Genomic DNA, 20,705 nt, shown 5'->3' with positions numbered 1-20,705 from the left:
GGGTTTTGGCAGAAAGGTTGGTAAAAATGTTATGGGCTAGGTGTTCACAAACAGCTTGTTTCACGTAGAGTGGAGGAAGTTTTGGGGGATGTGGAAGGCAGAGTAAATCAGTAAAATATGGTCAGCAGCTATGAGAGGTTGACTGGGGGGGGGGGGGGGGGGGGCTTAGACCAGAGTAGCTTTTTCTTGGCCATGCAGGCATATGAGAGGAGTGGCTGGAACACTTTCCTCAGATGGTGCTGGGAATGCTGTCCCCACTGTTGAAGGGCATGAGTTTCTATTCTAGTGATGGCATTCAGGGGATTATAACCACTGAGTAAAAGGGTTTTGTGAAAGGAGTACAGGCTGTCGAGTATGGTCTGAGCTTAAATTGTATGATCATGAAGGATCTGATTGGTGAGGGCGAAGGGCTGATGGTATTGTAAAAGATCAAGGTTATTGCAGAAGGACAGAAGAGGCCAGTTTTAATGGTAAGCCCATAAAGTGGGACTCTAAGTGCCACACACGATTTCAGAAATTCATAAATGGAATGGCACTCAGTGAGCAATAGAGAGAGTCATGTTGAGAATTACTATACGAAATGGGGAAACAAACAAATAGATCAGGGGACAGACTGGAGTGGAAGAAGTAATTATGGCTTTAATGAAAGTGAAATGAAGGGGTGGGTAGTACACACATGCAGACAAATGGATGGCACATGGACCAAGGAAGTACTTTGCTGAAAATCCAAGAGATAAGAAAACAGAGACACACGGACCTGTAGAAAGTACATGTAGATGACGTTAGAAAAAGTGCATGCATAAAACTCCAAAAAGTCTAAAGGCAACCTTTATCCAGAAGTGAATAGGTGGCCTATATTCAGAAGTGAATCTCTAATGGCTTACGACAGTAACCAGTGACACTGATGATGAAGATGATCACAATGACCTGAGCTGAGGTCAATGGGTCAGTGTGGCAGGATATTGGGTACAGATAGCCCTACCAGCACTTCAGCTAGTTGCCTGATGGCCCCAGCATACAGTGAACTCACTAGCTGAAATACTGACAGCTTACCTGCAGTCATTACCAACTGATTTTCCTGAAGTAGCATTTCCTCTACAGCTACAGTCAGAAAGACCATGACTACTTTTTTACTTATTCCTCTTTCTTTTTGCACTTGCCTCAGCACTCAGGTATGAAGTTAATGTATCATAGTAATAATAAGTCTGCCTAAAAACCTACAGAATGGTGTCTGTGACAGTAACTTTCCAAATCAGCTCAAGAATTTAAAAAAAAGGAGGAATATTGCATAATTTGTGAGCCTTATTGCAACTGTTGCTCACTATAAGTTTCATGATATTAAATGTTTTCTATTGCTGACATTAGCTATATTACATGTACACATGTACACGTATCTCTACAATAATAATAAAAATGAAATTCACTTTTTTTTCAGGTACATGTTGAATTGCTTACAAACAACACTAAAAATTCAAACAATGATTACACAGTAGTATTTTGGTGGTTCCCCTGAACTGTATTTCACAACAAGAGGTTGTTGCTGTAACAGCATGGGCAGTGGAATCAGTGGCAAAGTGAACTATTCTCATGAAGTTGAAAGCTGAAATATAGTTGCTAGCCTCATCAAATCGCAAACATAATTCCTTTGAACAACATAAATGTACTTTTGTCTAATTAATAGAGATCCTTAAAAAATAAAAATAAAATAGAAAAATTTGACTTAATACACTTACATCTCCAAATGCTTCTGTGCCTCCCAAAATGCCACCAGAGGCGCGTGCTATCTCCCCACAAAATATAAGCCTATTATCTAGAGTAATTTCTACATCTCGGGCACCTCGGAAGGAATGGATTCTTGATTTGTTATAATTCTGAAATGATAAAATATGCACAACACTTGCTTAAAAAGTCAGCAAAAAGGCAGTAACTGAATCAGACAACTAATATAAAATCAGGTAAAAAGTTTCAGCAGGTGAACTGTGAATATTATAATAGCAATGGTTACAATGCAAGTGATGAAGGGGCTGCCAACTCATAAAACATATTAAATAAGCAAAGAGATTGGAGCAGCAAATAACACATCAAAAAAGTTTTGCATCACCCCAGCTCCCAGAACTCCTGACGATAGTCGTTGACTGTGGATATTGTATAATAGACACAGTCTCTTTGACTGTTCAGAGATGTCACTAAACCCACCCAAAAATGTAAACAACCATGAATGAGCGGAGCCATTAGATGGAGGGGGGTCCGAGAGCCGATCAGTTCCAGTCGTTCCACCAGGGAGGAGGTACATGGCTCATGTTGTCTGTAGTTAAACATGCCTAGATGGTCAATACCACAGTTTGATTGTGTCTGCATTGTTACTTTGTGCCAAGAAGGGCTCTCAACAAGGGAAGTGTCCAAGTGTCTTGCAGTGAACCAAAACAATGTTGCTCGAGTATGGAGGAGATACAGAGAGACAGGAACTGTTGATGACATGTCTTGCTCAGGCCACCCAAGGGCTACTACTGCAGTGGATGACTGCTGCCTACGGATTATGGCTCGGAGGAACCCTGACAGCAATGTCACCATGTTGAATAATGCTTTTCGTGCAGCCACACGACGTCGTGTTACAACTCAAACTGTATGCAATAGGCTGCATGGTGTGCAATTTCACTCCCAACACCCATGGGGAGGTCCAACTTTGCACCCACAACACCATGCAGTGTGGTACAAATGTGCCCAACAACATGCTGAATGGACCGCTCAGTATTGGCATCATGTTCTCTTCACCAATGAGTGTCACCTATGCCTTCAACCAGATAATCATCAGAGCCGTGTTTGGAGGCAACCCGGTCAGGCTGAACGCCTTGGACACACTGTCCAGCAAGTGCAGCAAGGTGGAAGTTCCCTGCTGTTTTGGGGTGGCATTATGTGGGGTCAACGTACATCCTTGGTGGTCACGGAAGGCGCTGTAACGGCTGTACGATACGTGAATGCCATCCTCCGACTGATAGTGCTACCATATCAGCAGCATATTGGTGAAGCATTCATCTTCATGGACGACAATTTGTGACCCCATCGTGCACACCTTATGAATGACTTCCTTGAGGATAATGACATTACTTGACTAGAGTGGCCAGCATGTTCTCCAGACATGAACCCTATCGAACATGCCTGGGATAGATTGAAAAGGGCTGTTTATGGATAGCGTGACCCACTAACCGCTCTGAGGGATCTACACCGAATCACCGTTGAGGAGTGGGACAATCTGGGCCAACAAAGTCCTGATGAACTTGTGGATAGTATGCCACAACGAATACAGGTGGTGGTGGTGGTGGTTAGTGTTTAACGTCCCGTCGACGACGAGGTCATTAGAGACGGAGCGCAAGCTCGGGTTAGGGAATGATTGGGAAGGAAATCGGCCGTGCTCTTTCAAAGGAACCATCCCGGCATTTGCCTGAAACGATTTAGGGAAATCACGGAAAACCTAAATCAGGATGGCCGGAGACGGGATTGAACCGTCGTCCTCCCGAATGCGAGTCCAGTGTGCTAACCACTGCGCCACCTCGCTCGGTACAACGAATACAGGCATGCATCAATGCAAGAGGACGTGCTACTGGGTATTAGAGGTACCGGTGTGTACAGCAATCTGGACCACCACCTCTGAAGGTCTCGCTGTATGGTGGTACGATATGCAGTGTGTGGTTTTTGTGAGCAATAAAAAGGGTGGAAATGTTGTTTATGTTGATCTCTATTCCAATTTTCTGTACAGGTTCTGGAACTCTCAGAACCGAGGTGACGCATAACTTTTTATGATACTCATGCAAATTATGACAAAGTTATTAATAAAAATGAATTAAACAATTTACGAAGCAGAGTACAAATCAATTAAATAGCTGCATCTTCAGCAGAGCTCATAGAAACAACATTAAAACCAGAGTGAATTTTTCTGGGTTTAAATCTCTACTGCGTACTGACTGTCTTAAACAACTATAGACTATGAACTCTATAGACCATAAAGATCACCTTTCATCAAGTAAATATTTCCTTAACTATATGAAATCAGTATCTACAGTAAACCCTTCAGGTTATTATGGACACATCGGTTTTATACTCCAGAATCTAATGTAAACATTGTCTATCTGCTGCTATACACATTCTCTATAAGTTCCCCCTCTGCTTTCAAGACAGTGAAACCATTTCTTATCAATCTGATCTACTAATTGTTATTAACATTTAAAAGGCTTAACTCACAACCACTATATAAATACAAACTCTTGTATCTTGTTGTAAAATAAGGTTTGTCTATTTTTATGTATCAGCAAGATGGCTGCGAGTGTAGAAGTGTGTGAATCTAACTTGAGAAATAGTTATAGTTATGCTGTTAAAAAGGGAGTTTGTAAGAATTGTAACACTGAAATAACAACGCTAAAAGAATGAATTGCTAGCTTACAATTCATAGTCAGTTCCTTCAGAAGCGATATTGACTCACTCAAGAAAGAAAATCGGGATCTGCAATCGAAGCCAACACTAAGTGAAGTGATACAAGACAAAAGTAATATATCGTCCAAGTGGGTAAAAGTGCCGTACAAAAATAGTGTTCCAAATACAAAAAGAACAACAAAGTTTGCTAAAACTGTCACATTTTCGGCAAAAAATAAATATCATGTTTTGCAAACAAGTGACTGTGATAACGACTCTCCAAATGGTCGTGAACTTGAAAAAGTCAGTGAACTGAAAATGAATAGTGTTTTTTCAAATAATGTCAACAACAAACACAGATCATCAGGGAAAAAGAGTAATGTACTATTACTAACAGACAGTCATGGCAGGAATCTATCCAGCACGCTCTGTGAGAAAAATCGCGACATAGCAGTGACTAGTGTAGTGAAAACAGGAGCGGGATGTAAAAATGTTGTAGACATCAACTCTCAGACGAAATTAATGCAAGAAAATGACTTTATCGTCTGTATAATTGGTTCAAACGATGTGGCAAAAAATGAAGCAGAGGTTTGCGAGAAAACGCTTCAGAATTTTTTACAAGCTAATAAATGCAGAAACACAGTAGTTGCCACACTTCCTCATAGGCATGATCTGATTTATAGTTCGTGTGTAAACAAAGAAATTCGGAAAACAAACATTAAAATAAGGAAACTGTGTTCTCAATACACTAAGTGCGATGTACTGGATATAAGCAAGCTGCATCGAAATCTGCACACGAAGCATGGAATGCATTTGAACTATGAAGGGAAAAGATTTGTTTGTGATCGTGTTAGTGAAATAATTAAAGAAAGACTTGTAAGGGATAGAACAATTTATCAGCTTCCTGAACATCCTTCCAATAGCGAGGAAAACAAAATAAACAAGAAAGAAGAACGAAAATACAACACTGCTGACGTTACTAATTTAAACTAGAGGTATGTGATGCTGTAAATATGATTCCCAATTACTAAATCGTGAATACGCCCGAACTAAAAATTTATCACCATAATGTGCAATCCCTGCGTAATAAGATCGATGAAATTAATGTTCTATTAACACATGAACTTAATGATATCTCGGTGTTATGCATTTCTGAGCACTGGCTTAACCCAGAATTAATCCAGAATATGAAAATAAACAAATTTGTCTTGGCTGCTTACTACTGCAGGAAAAACTGCAAGCAGGGTGGGGTAGCAATTTACACAAAGGATAATATAGATTTTATTACACTACCTGACTTAACTAGGGCAAATGTCGAAAAGGATTATGAAATTGCAGCTATAAAAATTACTCAGTTCAACCTGGTTATTGCTACAGTTTACCGATCACCATCCGGGAATTTTGAACTTTTCTTAAACAAAATGGAGTCATTGCTAAATAAAGTAAATAAAATGGATTGTGAATTGATAATCTATGGTGACTTCAATATTGACTTCCTCACGAATAGTGGAAATAGGGAGACCATTTTGAACCTCGCAACGTCCTACAATTTAAAGGCTGAAGTAAAAGCAGCTACCCGAGTATCAGAAACTTGCCAAACAGCTCTTGATCAGTTTCTAGTCAAGAAGAGTTTACACAACACCTCACTAAAAATTTTCAATGCAGGTTTTAGTGATCATCTTGCTCAAACATTAAGCATAAAAGTACAAGGCAGTATTATTAACAACATGTCTTTCAGAACAGCATATCGAAGTTATAATCAGCATAATGTGAACTACTTCAACAACTTATTACAGAAAGAAAAATGGCTAGGAGTGTACAAAATGAACGATCTAAATGAAAAATTCAACACTTTCATTGATACATTAGCCCATTTCTTTGAACTCGCATTCCCACTGAAAACATTAACCATACGGGGAAACTCCAGAACAAACAGCTGGATCACAAAGGGAATAAGGGTTTCATGCCAGAAGAAAAGACTACTTCATGAAATATGTAACTCAAAAAATTCCTCACCTGTAGTACGCGCATACTATAAAAAATACTCCAAAATATTAAGAAAAGTAATAAAAGCAGCAAAAATAATGCATAATGATGAAATCATTTATAATTCAGCTAATAAATCAAAGGCTATGTGGAGCGTTATAAAAAAAGAATGTAGAGAATACAGACAACCTTGGAAAAATATAACACTATCACATAAAAATAAAAAAGTAACAAACCCCTTAGAAGTAGCCAACACATTTAACAACTTTTTCACAGGTGTTGCTGAAAATATGTTACAATCAAACTTTAAGAGCACCCAGGCAAATGAATATAAAATAAGTGCATGTAGAGGATCAATGTACATCAGTTCTGTTTCACAAGATGAAGTAGCTAAAGCAATAAAAGGACTAAAAAATTCCAAATCGGCAGGTATTGATGGTATACCTGCAACAATGTTAAAGAAGAGCGCATCAAACCTAATTGAAGTACTCACACATTTATGCGACTGCTCACTTCAGGCAGGCACTTTCCCTGATGTGTTGAAAACATCAAAAGTTATTCCTGTATATAAAAAAGGGGATAAAGACAATGTAAATAACTACAGACCCATCAAAATTTCCTCCTGCATCTCTAAAGTACTGGAAAATGTTATGTATGAGAAACTTATGAAATTTATAAATAAAAACAGCATCATATGTAATGAACAACATGGATTCAGAAATAAGAGGTCAACGACAACTGCTGTCTATGAGTGCATCAATTCCATCCTAAACCTGATGGACAAAAACCAGGAAACAATAGGAGTCTTTATTGACTTGTCAAAAGCTTTTGACATGGTGGACCATAAAATTCTGCTATCAAAGCTAGAAAGATATGGTATTCGAGGTCTGTCCAACAAGTGGATCAGTTCCTTCCTGACAAATCGTATGCAGGCAGTGTGCGTCAAGCACACAAATATTGAACTAAAAACTGTATCTAATCACTTATCTGACTATAAACAAATAAAATATGGTGTACCCCAAGGATCCGTATTGGGACCCCTTCTGTTTCTTCTGTACATGAATGATCTAAGCTTAAATATTGATGCACACAAAACAATCATATTTGCAGATGACACCACGATTCTACTAAAAGGAGATGACGATGAACAGTTACAGCAGACAGTAAACATGGTCACGAAACAACTTAGCAGCTGGGCACAGAGTAATCAGCTTGTAATAAACAGTAAGAAAACCGTTGCTCTAAAATTCCACAATGTTCCTAACAAGGACATGTTTATCCCATCAGTCTCTATCAATGACGAACCAGTTGGTAACAGTACTGAAACCAAATTCTTAGGACTTTGGCTGCAGAGTAATATCAGATGGAATAAGCATATTGAATATCTCAATGCAGAACTGAGCAAAACATGTTATCTTCTTTGTTCATTAAAATCATGCTGTAGTGAGAAAACAGTATTGAATGCATATCATGCGTACTTTCATTCTCGTCTTAGATATGGGGTCACCTTCTGGGGAAACTCTAAAACAGCTAATAGCACTTTTAAACTATAAAAAAGGGCCATTAGAATCTTGTTTGGGTGCCAGCCTAGAGACTCTTGTAAACCCCTGTTTAAGAAATCTGGTATTCCCCCATTACCGTGTGTATACATTATGGAAACCCTTTTGTTCTTTAAATTAAATGTAACAGGCAAGGACTGGAGACTACAAAAAAACTGTGATATACATGAGCACTTTACCAGACAAAACAGAAACTTACATATGACTCAAATCAGCACAGCACTGTGCCAAAAAGGTACTTTTCACATGGGAGTTAAGCTTTATAACAAACTTCCTGTAAACATAAAAGCTATCACTGAGGTCAATACATTTGAAAAATCTCTAAAGTCATATTTACAGCATCACTGCTTTTACTTCATTGAAGAATATTTAAATTTATGAAATGTGTTATATAAATACTTACGAGTAAAGTGTATTATTGTAAGCTTAAATATGTATGCCTTGAAATTACTTTCAGCCTGTATATTTATAACTTGTCTTGTCCAATGTCTTATGCATAAGCTGCTGTGTAGACAACAGGACCAATAAAATACAATCTACAATCTACTTCAGTCAATATAGGAACTAACATGAATGTCTCATTTGTGTCTGGGTAAATGCATTAAAGTAGACTTACATACAAATTCTTGTTTTGTTGTAGTCCTAAAAACTACCATAATAACTAATCTTTACTCCTTAATATGAATTATAAAATTAATCTATCACGTTTTACTCTTCACAATCATTAAAAAATGTATGGCATGGACGCACACACACACACTAACTCCACTGGTTTGCTCAACAGCTTAGCAATTCTACTGCTACTGGGATTAATAAAACCTGTAAAAACACAAACAAATTCATATTCATTGGCAGCAAACACATCAGAACAGATTTCCTCCATGCAAACATTTTCACTGGCCAAGATAAAATGAAGTTTTGGGGGCTCCAGACTGTAAGTTTATGAACTGGCCGAAATATGTAGAATGTATTCTCACTGCCTGTGGCTAAATATCTTAACTGTCTGTAAAGCACAATTCAACACTGAAATGTAAATAAGATTTGAAATTAATTTCTGATGCCATTGTATACCAAAAATTACTTTAACGCTTCTATGTCTATCCAGACAAGTCTGAATTCAAACAAATCTATTTGGTTCAATCTAAACTGAATTACTGGGAAAGATAGCACAGTGATTAGCAAACTGCTCTTGAATTAGGTAGAAGCAGGCTTCAAATCTTCATTTGTGCAATCTCTGCAGTTTTCTTCAACTGATTAAAGCAAATATCGCCAGGACGGTTCCCTCGAAGAAGAAACAGCCGATTTCTTTCACCACACTTGTCGAATGCAAGCTTCGGTCCATCTCTAATGGGCTCATCATCAGCATGACTTTAAATCCCAATTTTTCATTCCTATGTTCAAAACTGAAATAACAGACTATTTCCTTACTATACAAGATTACATTGTATACTGTCAGGTTTCAAGTAAGGCTTAGAGATGACACTGATACATCAAATATCCTTTCCACATTTTCCAGAATAAACTTCTGCCAGCCGCCTTTCCTCCATAATGTGATTGCAATGCCTCTTTACTTTCTCACTCTTACCCATTGGAACATCCCACAGAAAAATGTCAGTATTATTTTTATCTATCCAATTACATTACATTGTTTCTTTGTTATATTCGTCCAAGTGGCCATCATTCTTTCTTATGTAACCCTCTTGTCAGTTTTGTTGTCATTTGTTTCATTCAAATTGTCATCTGTTTTCTACTATGTGTACTAATCCATTCATTTATTCATCTGCATCACCAAGATTAGTCAACACTTTGCACCTACATCTTTTCTAACACTGATTTCCGTGCATGCAGACAGGTCCATTTTTATTTGCATATACAATTCCATTGTTATTTACAAATTTGCCTTTAACAATTTACAATTCACTAAACTGTAGGACATTCTCCTGAGCATCTTTCGCCAATTTATTCACAAATTTGACAGCTACTTTCTTTTCCATCCTCCATTTATTTTCTTTTTATGTAATTCTTTCATATTTTTGTGTATTTGTTTTTCGTCTAACCACTCTGACCAACTTTTACTGCCCTCTCCTACATTACTTTAACTGACTAGCTAAGTACTTGACATTTTTTTCTAGGACACTCTCTCTCTCTCTGTTTACCCAGTTTTTAAACTTTTGTCTCTTTTCACAACTTTCCCAACAGATTTTTTTTCTTTTACAATCTTCCCCCCCCCCCCCCCCCCCTCCCCCGTGTCATATAGACCAATTTTCTGGTGAGAAAGTCTTGCCCACTCATTACCTCTAGTTAACCATTGTCTGCTCTCACAATTTTTATGATTTTTTCCTTGCTTTTCTTCCATTTTTGTACCTTTTATCCACCTCTGCTATCCTTTTTTGCCACTCCCACGATTCCTAACACTCCAAAATGTCCTTCCTCTCTTGCCATGGTGAATCCCATCTTTTTGCATTATCAAAACTTAGGTCCCACATTCTGTTTCTTGAAACCTTCTTCTCCCTTGGAGTTATTTCAAATGCCTAACATTGAAAGTCCCTGTTTATAGAGGTAATCCTAACCTGCACCAGGCTCTTTTACAGTTTCAAATTCAGCAATCTCTTGCTCTTAGCCAACTAATCTGTACATATACACCTCATCAGGCAATTTCCACTCCACCAGACTTCTCTCCCTTTACAAAATCCTGCAGTTATCTACCCTTCATGTTTCCTTGCATGGTATCAACCCTCAAGCCAACTTCAAACTGCAACGACATGCCAGACTTAATCTCAAAAAGCTCTCTCACCTTCTCCTAAACCACCTGAACAGCAGTGTTCCTCTTCCTGTCCCTCTGCAGCTCCCTAAACAGCCACACCATCAACCACCACTCCTCTCCTGCAAACTGAGCTTATCTAACATCCCACAGCCTTCACCAGTGCCTCCGAGACCAGAGAATTCATAATCACAAGAACCAGTCACAATAGTAGTGTCGTCAACATCTTGTCTAAAGCACTCTCGCCTCCTGGATTATCTGTGTTACCCAAGGGTCTCACTTTCAGCCACAACCTGCAGTTGGTCATGTGGCTTTGGTGAAGGACCTACTTTCCTTCACAAGTACTGTCAACTGGAAATATCACTTTGCAACCCAATCCCGAAACCTTTCAGCAGCAGATGTGACACTGAACCCTGCCTTGAACAGTTCCAACCACAATCCCAACTTGATCCACCACCACTACCTTAAAATCATCCCTTACAAGCCTTCCAAACAATTCTCACATCCAACATTGCTTCACAACCCTTCCTCAGGTCCCTACAACAAGACCCCAACCTGTCCTCTGCAGAACTCCAAGCTCTAAGTTTCCTAAAACTCATGACTCCATTGTTATGCTCCCAGCAGACAAAGGATCTACCACTGTGGTACTTGACTGGAAGGAGTATATTACTGAAGGTCTACGCCAGCTGTTTGACACCTCTACATACAGTGTCTGCCATCAAGGTCCCATCCCTGTGATTCAAACTGACCTGCAGTTCCACCTTACACCTCAGACGCTTCACAAGGACTAACACCTCAATTCTTCTCACACCATCCAAACCACCCACCCCCAATTTTTACCTCCTTCCTAAGGTCCACAGACCCAATCATCCTGGCCATCCTATAGTTGCTGGCTTCAAAGCACCCACTAAATATGTATCTGCCTTAGCTGATCAGCACCTGCAACTCATAGTACAAAGATTTCCCTCCCATATCAAAGATACCAACTATTTTTTTGACTGTCTGATATCCATGATCATACCACTCCTACCACACACCTTGTTTGTCACCACTGACACCACTACCTCTATACCAACATCCACCCGTACAAGGCCTGTCTGCTGCTGAACATTTCCTCAGTCAGCACCCACCTGATTCTAAACCTATGACATCCTTCCTACTCACCTTAATCACCTTTATACTTACCAACAACTACTTCACCTTTGAGGTGCAGACATACAACCAGATCAGGGGTACAGCCATAGGAACCAGGATGGTCCTTCCTATGCCAACCTTTTCACAGGGCACTTGAAGGGGGCTTTCCTGGGGTCCATAAGTCTTCAGCAACTGGTTTGATTGAGATACATTGATGACATGTTTATCATGTGAACTAATGGTGAGGCTGAGCTGTTGAAATTCCTGGAATCTCTAAATACCTTCTCTCAATTAAATTCAATTAAATTTCACATGGTCCTATTATGAATCCCATGCCACTTTCCTTGATGTTCATCTTGTCATCACTGAAGGCTAGCTACACACTTCTGTCCACATCAAATGTACTAACGAACAGTATTTACATTTTAGCAGTTGCCACCTTTTCCAAGTCAAACATTCTCTCCCATACAGTCTTGGCATGTTAGGCAAACATATTTCTTTGGATACAGAATCTTTACAGCAATGCACCACCATTCTCACCTCAGCCTTCACTAGATGTAATTATGGCACCAGCCTAGTACAAAAGCAGATTTCCTGTGCCATCACATACAATCCTGGAACTGCTGATCCCTTCAAAAAACAATTTCGGAACACACCACTGGTCACTCAGTATCACCCTGGTATTAATCAGCTACTTCAACAAGACCATGACTTTCTAAAATCGTCCCCTGAAATGAGACCCGTTCTGTCTAAGATTTTGCCCACCACACCTAGAATAGTTTTCCATCGCCCTCTCAATCTCTGCAATATTCTTGTCAGACCCTATGCTCCTTCCGCATCCATGTCCCTATCCTATGGCTCCTATGCCTTCAACCGTCCCCACTGCAAAACTTGTGCTGTGCACCCCCCTGCTACCACATATACCAGCCCTGTAACTGGCAATACACATATATCAAAGGAAGAGCCACATGTGAAATGACACATGCAATATACCAGCTATTATGTAAACAGTTTTCAGCCTTTTACATTGGCATGACTACCACCAAATTATCAGTTAGGGTGAAATGGCATAGGCAAAGGAAGTATACTGTTGAAGAGCATACTCTTCAACATGTCAGTCGTGACCTCACTGCCCGTTTCATCACAGGTGCCATTTAGGTTCCTCCCCCAGACACCAGTTTCTCAGAACTCCGCAGGTGGGAAATAGTGCTATAACACGTCCTTGCTTCTCACCACCCACTTGGCCTTAATTTATGTTAATTTTTCCCATTTTAGCATTTTTTCACTGTAATTACTCATTTCTTCAATCTGTTTTAGTTTTCTGCAGCGTTCATTTTCTTACCTGTCTATTTTTCACCATCACCATCCCATCTCTGTTACATAAAATGCACTTAGCTTCTCACTGATATTAACTCACACACGGTGTTTTAGCAGTAATCTCTGTCTTACATATTACCATGTCTTCCACTTTTAAGCTCCCAGGTTTTCAAATCTCATCCAGTTCAGTCCCCAACAGTCAGTCTCTCCTTCTCACCATGTCCAGTAAGTCTCCCCTGAACTGCAATTCTGAGTGATTTTTCTTAAATCTACCTCTTTACCTACACCTCTCCAGTCCTTTTTCCTCACTCATCTTCCTTTGTCTTCAACTCTACTGCCTGAAGACGGAGCCACTGGCTAGTAAAGCTTGCCTAATTTTAACCTTTTTTTATACATGTTCCTCTGCCGCATGGCGAGTAGATTTTTTATTTATCCAATTACATAATATTATTACAAGGATAGATTGCTACTCACCTTATAACAGAGATGTTGAATTGCAGATAGGCAAAACAAAAAGATTGCTAAACAAGTAAGCTTTCAGCCAAAAAGCCTTCTTCTGGATTAGACAACATACACACATACACCCCATCAACCATGGACCTTGTCGTTGGTGGTGGTGGTGGTGATGGTGGGGGGAGTCCTTGTGTGCCTCAGCGATACAGGTAGCCATACCGTAGGTGCAACCACAATGGAGGGGTGTCTGTTGACAGGCCAGACAAATGTGTGGTTCCTGAAGAGGGGCATCAGCCTTTTCAATAGTTGCAGGGGCAACAGTCTAGATGATTGACCGATCTGGCCTTGTAACATTAACCAAAACGACCTCGCTGTGCTGCACTGCAAACGGCTGAAGGCTAGAGGAAACTACAGTCGTAATTTTTTTCCCAAGGGCATGCAGCTTTACTGTATGGTTAAATGCTGATGGCGTTCTCATGGGTAAAATATTCTGGAGGTAAAAGAGTCCCTCAATTGGATCTCCGGGCGGGGACTACTCAGGAGGACATCATTATTAGGAGAAACAAAACTGGCGTTCTACGGGTCAGAATGTCGAATGTCAGATCCCTTAATCAGGCAGGTATGTTAAAAATTTAAAAAGGGAAATGGATAGGTTAAAGTTAGATATAGTGGGAATTAGTGAAGTTCGGTGGCAGGAGGAACAAGACTTCTGATCATATGAATACAGGGTTATAAATACAAAATAAAATAGGGGTAATGCTGGAGTTTGTCATGGGTGACTGGAATTCAATAGTAGGAAAAGGAGGAGACAGAAACGTAGTAGGCGAATATGGAATAGGGGTAAGAAATGAAAGAGGAAGCCACCTGGAAGAATTCTGCACAGAGCATAATGTAATCATAGCTAACACTTGGTTCAAGAATCATGAAAGAAGGTTGTATACATGGAAGAGGCCTGGAGATACTGGAAGGCTTCAGATAGATTATATAATGGTAAGACAGAGATCTAGGAACCAGGTTTTAAATTGTAAGGCATTTCCAGGGACAGATGTGGACTCTGACCACAATCTATTAATTATGAAATGTAGATTAAAACTGAAGAAACTGCAAAAAGGTGGGAATTTGAGGAGATGGGACCTGGATAAACTGAAAGAACCAGAGGTTGTAGAGAGCTTCAGGGAGACCATTGGAGAAAGATTGACAAGAATGGGGGAAAGAAATACAGTAGAAGAAGAATGGGTAGCTTTGAGAGATGAAATAGTGAAGGTAGCAGAGGATCAAGTAGGTAAAAAGACGAGGGCTAGTAGAAATCATTGGATAACAGAAGAGATATTGAATTTAACTGACAAAAGGAGAAAATATAAAAATGCAGTAAATGAAGCAGGCAAAAAGGAATACCAACGTCTCAGAAATGAGATCAACAGGAAGTGCAAAATGGCTAAGCAGGGATGGCTAGAGGACAAATGTAAGGATGTCGAGGCATATATCACTAGGGGTAAGATAGATACTGCCTACAGGAAAATTAAAGAGACCTTTGGAGAAAAGAGAAGCAGTTGTATGAATATCAAGATCTCAAACGGAAAACCAGTTCTAAGCAAAGAGGGAAAAGCAGAAATGTGGGAGGAGTATATAGAGGGTCTATACAAGGGCAATGTATGGAAATGGAAAAGGTCGTAGATGAAGATGAAATGCGAGATACGACACTGCATGAAGAATTTGACAGAGCACTGAAAGACCTAAGTCAAAACAAGGTCCCGGGAGTTGACAACATTCCATTAGAACTACTGTTCACCTTGGGAGAGCCAGCCCTGGCAAAACTCTACCATCTGGTGAGCAAGATGTATGAGACAGGCGAAATACCTTCAGCCTTCAAGAAGAATGTAATAACTCCAATCCCACAGAAAGCAAGTGTTGACAAGTGTGAAAATTAATGAACTATCAGTTTAATAAGTCACGGCTGCAAAATACTAACACAAATTCTTTACAGGCAAATGGAAAGACTGGTAGAAGCCAACCTCATGGATGATCAGTTTGGAAGACGTGAGGCAATACTGACCCTACGTCTTATCTTAGAAGACAGATTAAGGAAAGGCAAACCTATGTTTCTAGAATTTGTAGACTTAGAGAAAGCTTTGGACAGTGTTGACTGGAATACTTTCTTTCAAATTCTGAAGGTGTCAGGGGTAAAACACAGGGAGCGAAAGGCTATTTACAATTTGTACAGAAACCGGATGGCAGTTATATAAGTCAAGGGGCACAAAAGAGAAGCAGTGGTTGGGAAGGGATTGAGACAGGTTGTAGCCTGTCCCCAATGTTATTCAATCAGTACACAGGGCAAGCAGTACAGGAAACAAAAGAAAAATTTGGAGTAGGAGTTAAAATCCAGGGAGAAGAAATTGAAATTTTGAGGTTTGCTGACGATATTGTAATTCAGTCAGAGACAATGAAGGACCTGGAAGGGCAGTTGAATTGAATGGACAGTGACTTGAAAGGAAGATATGAGATGAACATCAACAAAAGCAAAACGAGGATAATGGAATGTAGCCAAATTAAATCAGTTGATGCTGAGGGAATTAGATTAGGAAATGACACTATTGAAGCAGTAGTAGATGAGTTTTGCTATTTGGGGAGCAAAATAACTGATGAGGGTCAAAGTAGAGAGGATATAAAATGTAGAGGATATAAAATGTAGAGAATATAAAATGTAGACTAGCAAAGGCAACGAAAGCATTTCTGAAGAAGAGAAATTTGTTAACATCGATTATAGATTTAAGTGTCAGGAAATCTTTTCTGGAAGAAAAGTGTGGAGTGTAGCCATGTATGGAAGTGAAACATGGACGATAAATAGTTTAGACAACAAGAGAATAGAAGCTTTCGAAATGTGGTGCTACAGAAGAATGCTAAATATTACATGGGTACATCGTGTAACTAATGAGGAGGTACTGAATAGAATTGGGGAGAAGGGAAATTTGTGCACAACTTGACTAGAAGAAGGGATCGGTTGGTACGACATGTTCTGAGGCATCAAGGGATCACCAATTCAGTATTGGAGGGCAGTGTGGAGGGTAAAAATCGTAGAGGATGACCAAGAGATCAATACACTAAGCAGACTCAGAAGGATGTAGGTTGCAGTAGTTATTTGGAGATGAAGAAGCATGCACACGATAGAGCAGCACGGAGAGCTGCATCAAACCAGTGTTTGGACTGAAGCTCACAACAAAACAACAGCAACAACAACACCACACACACACACACACACACACACACACACACAAGCACTCACGCGAACACAACTCACACACACATGACCACTGTCTCTGGCTGCCAAGGCCTTGACAGCCAGAGACAATGGTCATGCATGTGTGTATGTGTGTGTCTGTGTGTGTGTGTGAGAGAGAGAGAGAGAGAGAGAGAGAGAGAGAGATAGAAAGAGAGAGAGAGAGAGATTGAGAGAGAGAGAGAGAGTTGTGTTTGCGTGGTGAATGTGTGTGTGTGTGTGTGTTTTTTGACTAATTCAGAAGCAGTCTTTTTGGCCAAAAGCTTGCTTGTTTAATAGTCTTTTTGTTGTGCCTGTCTGCAACTCAACATCTCAATTATATTGTGAGTAGCAATCTATCTTTCTCATAATACTGTTATTATCCCATCCTGGATTTTCCAGTTTTTGATTCCACAGTAAAATGTGCCTTATGCTCTCAGCGCGTAGCACAATGTCCATCCTGCACTTTGTAAAAAAGGGACTAGAGACTTGAGAGAACATGTTTGCAAATTACCAGTTGACTTGAAAGTAGAGCCCAGCTTTCCTCATTATCATGAGCTCTATGAAACTCATTGCTAGAGGGTTTTGCGTATAGAAGCAACACTTTAGTTTAATCGGTCAGGTAAAATTAATCTGTTTAACCAACACTCATGTAGAGATTCCAAGATGTCTTTGGTTCTTGGCATCCTGATCTATTTTGCTCTACTGCCATCCATCCTCTCACTTTTTATTTATAATCTCCAATCACTCTCTTTCTCCATTCTTTTCTTTTTAATACTTTCTGCTTTCTCTTACATTCTGTTGTTGTTACTAACATATTAAAATCATTTGATGATGATATGATACTAAGTCGAAACCATCCATGATACCACTTGTGTGTCCAGAGGATGAAATACATAATAAAAATTAAAATTACAAGATGGTCACCATGTTCCCCAAAAGTGAGCCTGTGTAATGTTGTACTTGTTTACATGTCTATATGCTCCTCAACATAAGGGTTGTCTATAATCAGGGGTCCACTGCATACACCCAAGATTTTCTGTTATCTTTATATTTTTTTCCCCTGTTGCTGTAGTTCAACTTTTCTTAAATCCTTAGACTTCAAATAAATTTCCTTAAGAACACTGACACACTTCCTGTCAAGCTTGTCAAGTATGAAATCCTCCTAAAGAAACTGTCTGTGATCTTACTGAATAATGCCTGTGACTCTTTCAGAATACTAGTGAAACTTTCAGATCTTCAGCCTTTTAAATTTGACTTTGTCAGCAAATAGTACTAAATAACTTTTTTTCGCCATACTCACCCAGATACGTATCATAGCCACTTGTGTGTACTGTTTGAAACTTATGTATATAAAATGGTTTGATCCTGGAGTGAATGGTGCCAACCATAGGTGCATATCATCATGTGTTCTATTAACACCATCGAGCAAATTTGTAACGACACGTGGATCCTTACCATATTCTGGGAGAATGTTTATGTCAGCAGGATCTGCCGATATCTACAATGGAAACAAGTAAAAGATTAGAAAAAATTCATTATGCACGCTACTACATGAACTGAAACAGTTCAATAATTTGTTTACAGTTTTTAAGAAACACATTCAACATGGAAGAACAATAAATTGATATCCTACTCACTTAAAATTACTACTGATACTTCACATGACTCAAAATCTTAAGAATCACACATTGTAGAACTAAGTTGTGCAGTTATTTAAGAGCCGAGCAGCATCTATACGAATCAACAAGGGTGGGATGATGATTTATTAATAACAGATGTGACAACTTGGCTTGTGATAAACATATGTCAATCACAATTAATATAGACTAACTGACAAACTTTTGTTCATGGTTACGAGGCAACATGTTAACTCTATGAGTTGACATTAATCAAACTTAATTTTAGTAACAGCCTTAAATTCAATATAGATCAATGTAGAAACATTGACACCTAACAGTTTCAAGAAGTCCTTGCACATCTGGACTACAGTGTGGCTAACCAAAAGTCTGATTCCCTTGAAACAATGCAAGAAATTACTAAAGATAACTGTAATTCTTAACTGAATTATCACATTACATAATAATAATAAATATAGTTACAATAACTATACAAAATATATAATCAGGGTATGGTGGAAACTGTTTTCTATTTCAGTCACAGATTTCAAAAAAACATACGATAACATCAATATTGTGAAAAGGAAAGCTGCTACTCACCATACAGTGGAGGTGCTGAGTCACAGATAGGCACAACCAAAACAGTGTCACAAATATAGCTTTCGGCCAGCAAAGCCTTCATCAAAATCAGACGACAAACACACACATACACACTCACGCAAATGCAACACACACGCAACACACACACACACACACACACACACACACACACACACACATACAGGTGACTGCAGTCTCAGGCAACTGAAGCCACACTGTGAGCAGCAGCAGCAGTGCATGATGGAAGTGTCAATCGGTTGTGGGTAAGGAGGAGGCTGAGGTGCTGAGGTGCAGAGGGGAGGGATAGTGGGGTAGGGGTGCTGGACAGTGATATGCTGTTGGGGAGTCCGCAGGGGTGAGGTGGAAAGAGGGTAGGGCAGCTATGTACAGACGGGAGATTAGATGAAGGGCAGCGAAGAGGTGAGGAGGGATAGTGGAAAAGGAGATAAGTAAAAAGACTGGGTGCGGTGGAGAATGAGGGCTGTGTAGCGCTGGAATGGAAACAGAGAAGGGGCTGAATCGGAGAGGACAGTTGACTAATGAATGTTGAGGGCAGGAGGGTTATGGGAATGTAGGATAGATTGCAGGGAAAGTTCCCACATGCACAATTCAGAAAAGCTGGTGTTGGTTGGAAGGAGTTTACTGTTGTTGTTGTTGTTGTGGTCTTCATTCCTGAGACTGGTTTGTTGCAGCTCTCCAGGCTACTATATCCTGTGCAAGCTTCTTCATCTCCCAGTACCTACTACAACCTACATCCTTCTGAATCTGCTTAGTGTATTCATCTCTTGGTCTCCCTCTATGATTTTTACCCTCCACGCTGCCCTCCAATACTAAATTGGTGATCCCTTGATGCCTCAGAACACCTACCAAGCGATCCCTTCTTCTGGTCAAGTTGTGCCACAAACTTCTCTTCTCCCCAATCCTATTCAATACCTCCTCATTAGTTATGTGATCTACCCATCTAATCTTCAGCATTCTTCTGCAGCACCACATTTCGAAAGCTTCTATTCTCTTCTTGTCCAAACTATTTATCGTCCATGTTTCACTTCCATACATGGCTATACTCCATACAAATACTTTCAGAAATGACTTTCTGACACTTAAATCTGTACTCAATGTTAACAAATTTCTCTTCTTCATAAACACTTTCCTTGCCATTGCCAGTCTACATTTTATATCCTCTCTACTTTGACCATCATCAGTTATTTTGCTCCCCAAATAGCAAAACTCCTTTGCTACTTTAAGTATCTCATTTCCTAATCTAATTCCCTCAGCATCACTCGACTTAATTTGACTACATTCCATTATCCTTGTTTTGCTTTTGTTGATGTTCACCTTATATCCTCCTTTCAAGACACTATCCATTCCGTTCAACTGCTCTTCCAAGTCCTTTGCTGTCTCTGGCAGAATTACAATGTCATCGGCGAACCTCAAAGTTTTTATTTCTTCTCCATGGATTTTAATACCTACTCCGAATTTTTCTTTTATTTCCTTCACTGCTTGCTCAATATACAGATTGAATAACATCAGGGAGAGACTACAACCCTGTCTCACTCCCTTCCCAACCACTGCTTCCCTTTCATGTCCTTCGACTCTTATAACTGCCATCTGGTTTCTGT

At 39.6% G+C, this 20,705-nt stretch overlaps 1 protein-coding gene across 1 annotated transcript in view; it reads right to left on the bottom strand.

Annotated features, from left to right (window-relative positions):
* LOC126094461 (katanin-interacting protein-like) overlaps positions 1-20,705 on the bottom strand; it is a 338,835-nt gene that overhangs the window by 216,576 nt on the left and 101,554 nt on the right. The window contains exons 5-6 of the mRNA XM_049908844.1: positions 18,171-18,368; positions 1,734-1,871 (exon numbers count right to left, since the gene is read on the bottom strand). Of these exons, the coding sequence (XP_049764801.1) occupies positions 1,734-1,871; positions 18,171-18,368 (336 nt within the window). The remainder of the gene's footprint in view (positions 1-1,733; positions 1,872-18,170; positions 18,369-20,705) is intronic.

The sequence above is a fragment of the Schistocerca cancellata genome, chromosome 8 (assembly GCF_023864275.1).
Source record: "Schistocerca cancellata isolate TAMUIC-IGC-003103 chromosome 8, iqSchCanc2.1, whole genome shotgun sequence".
Classification (NCBI taxonomy): Eukaryota; Metazoa; Arthropoda; class Insecta; order Orthoptera; family Acrididae; genus Schistocerca; species Schistocerca cancellata.
This window is presented reverse-complemented; position numbering and strand designations above follow the sequence as displayed.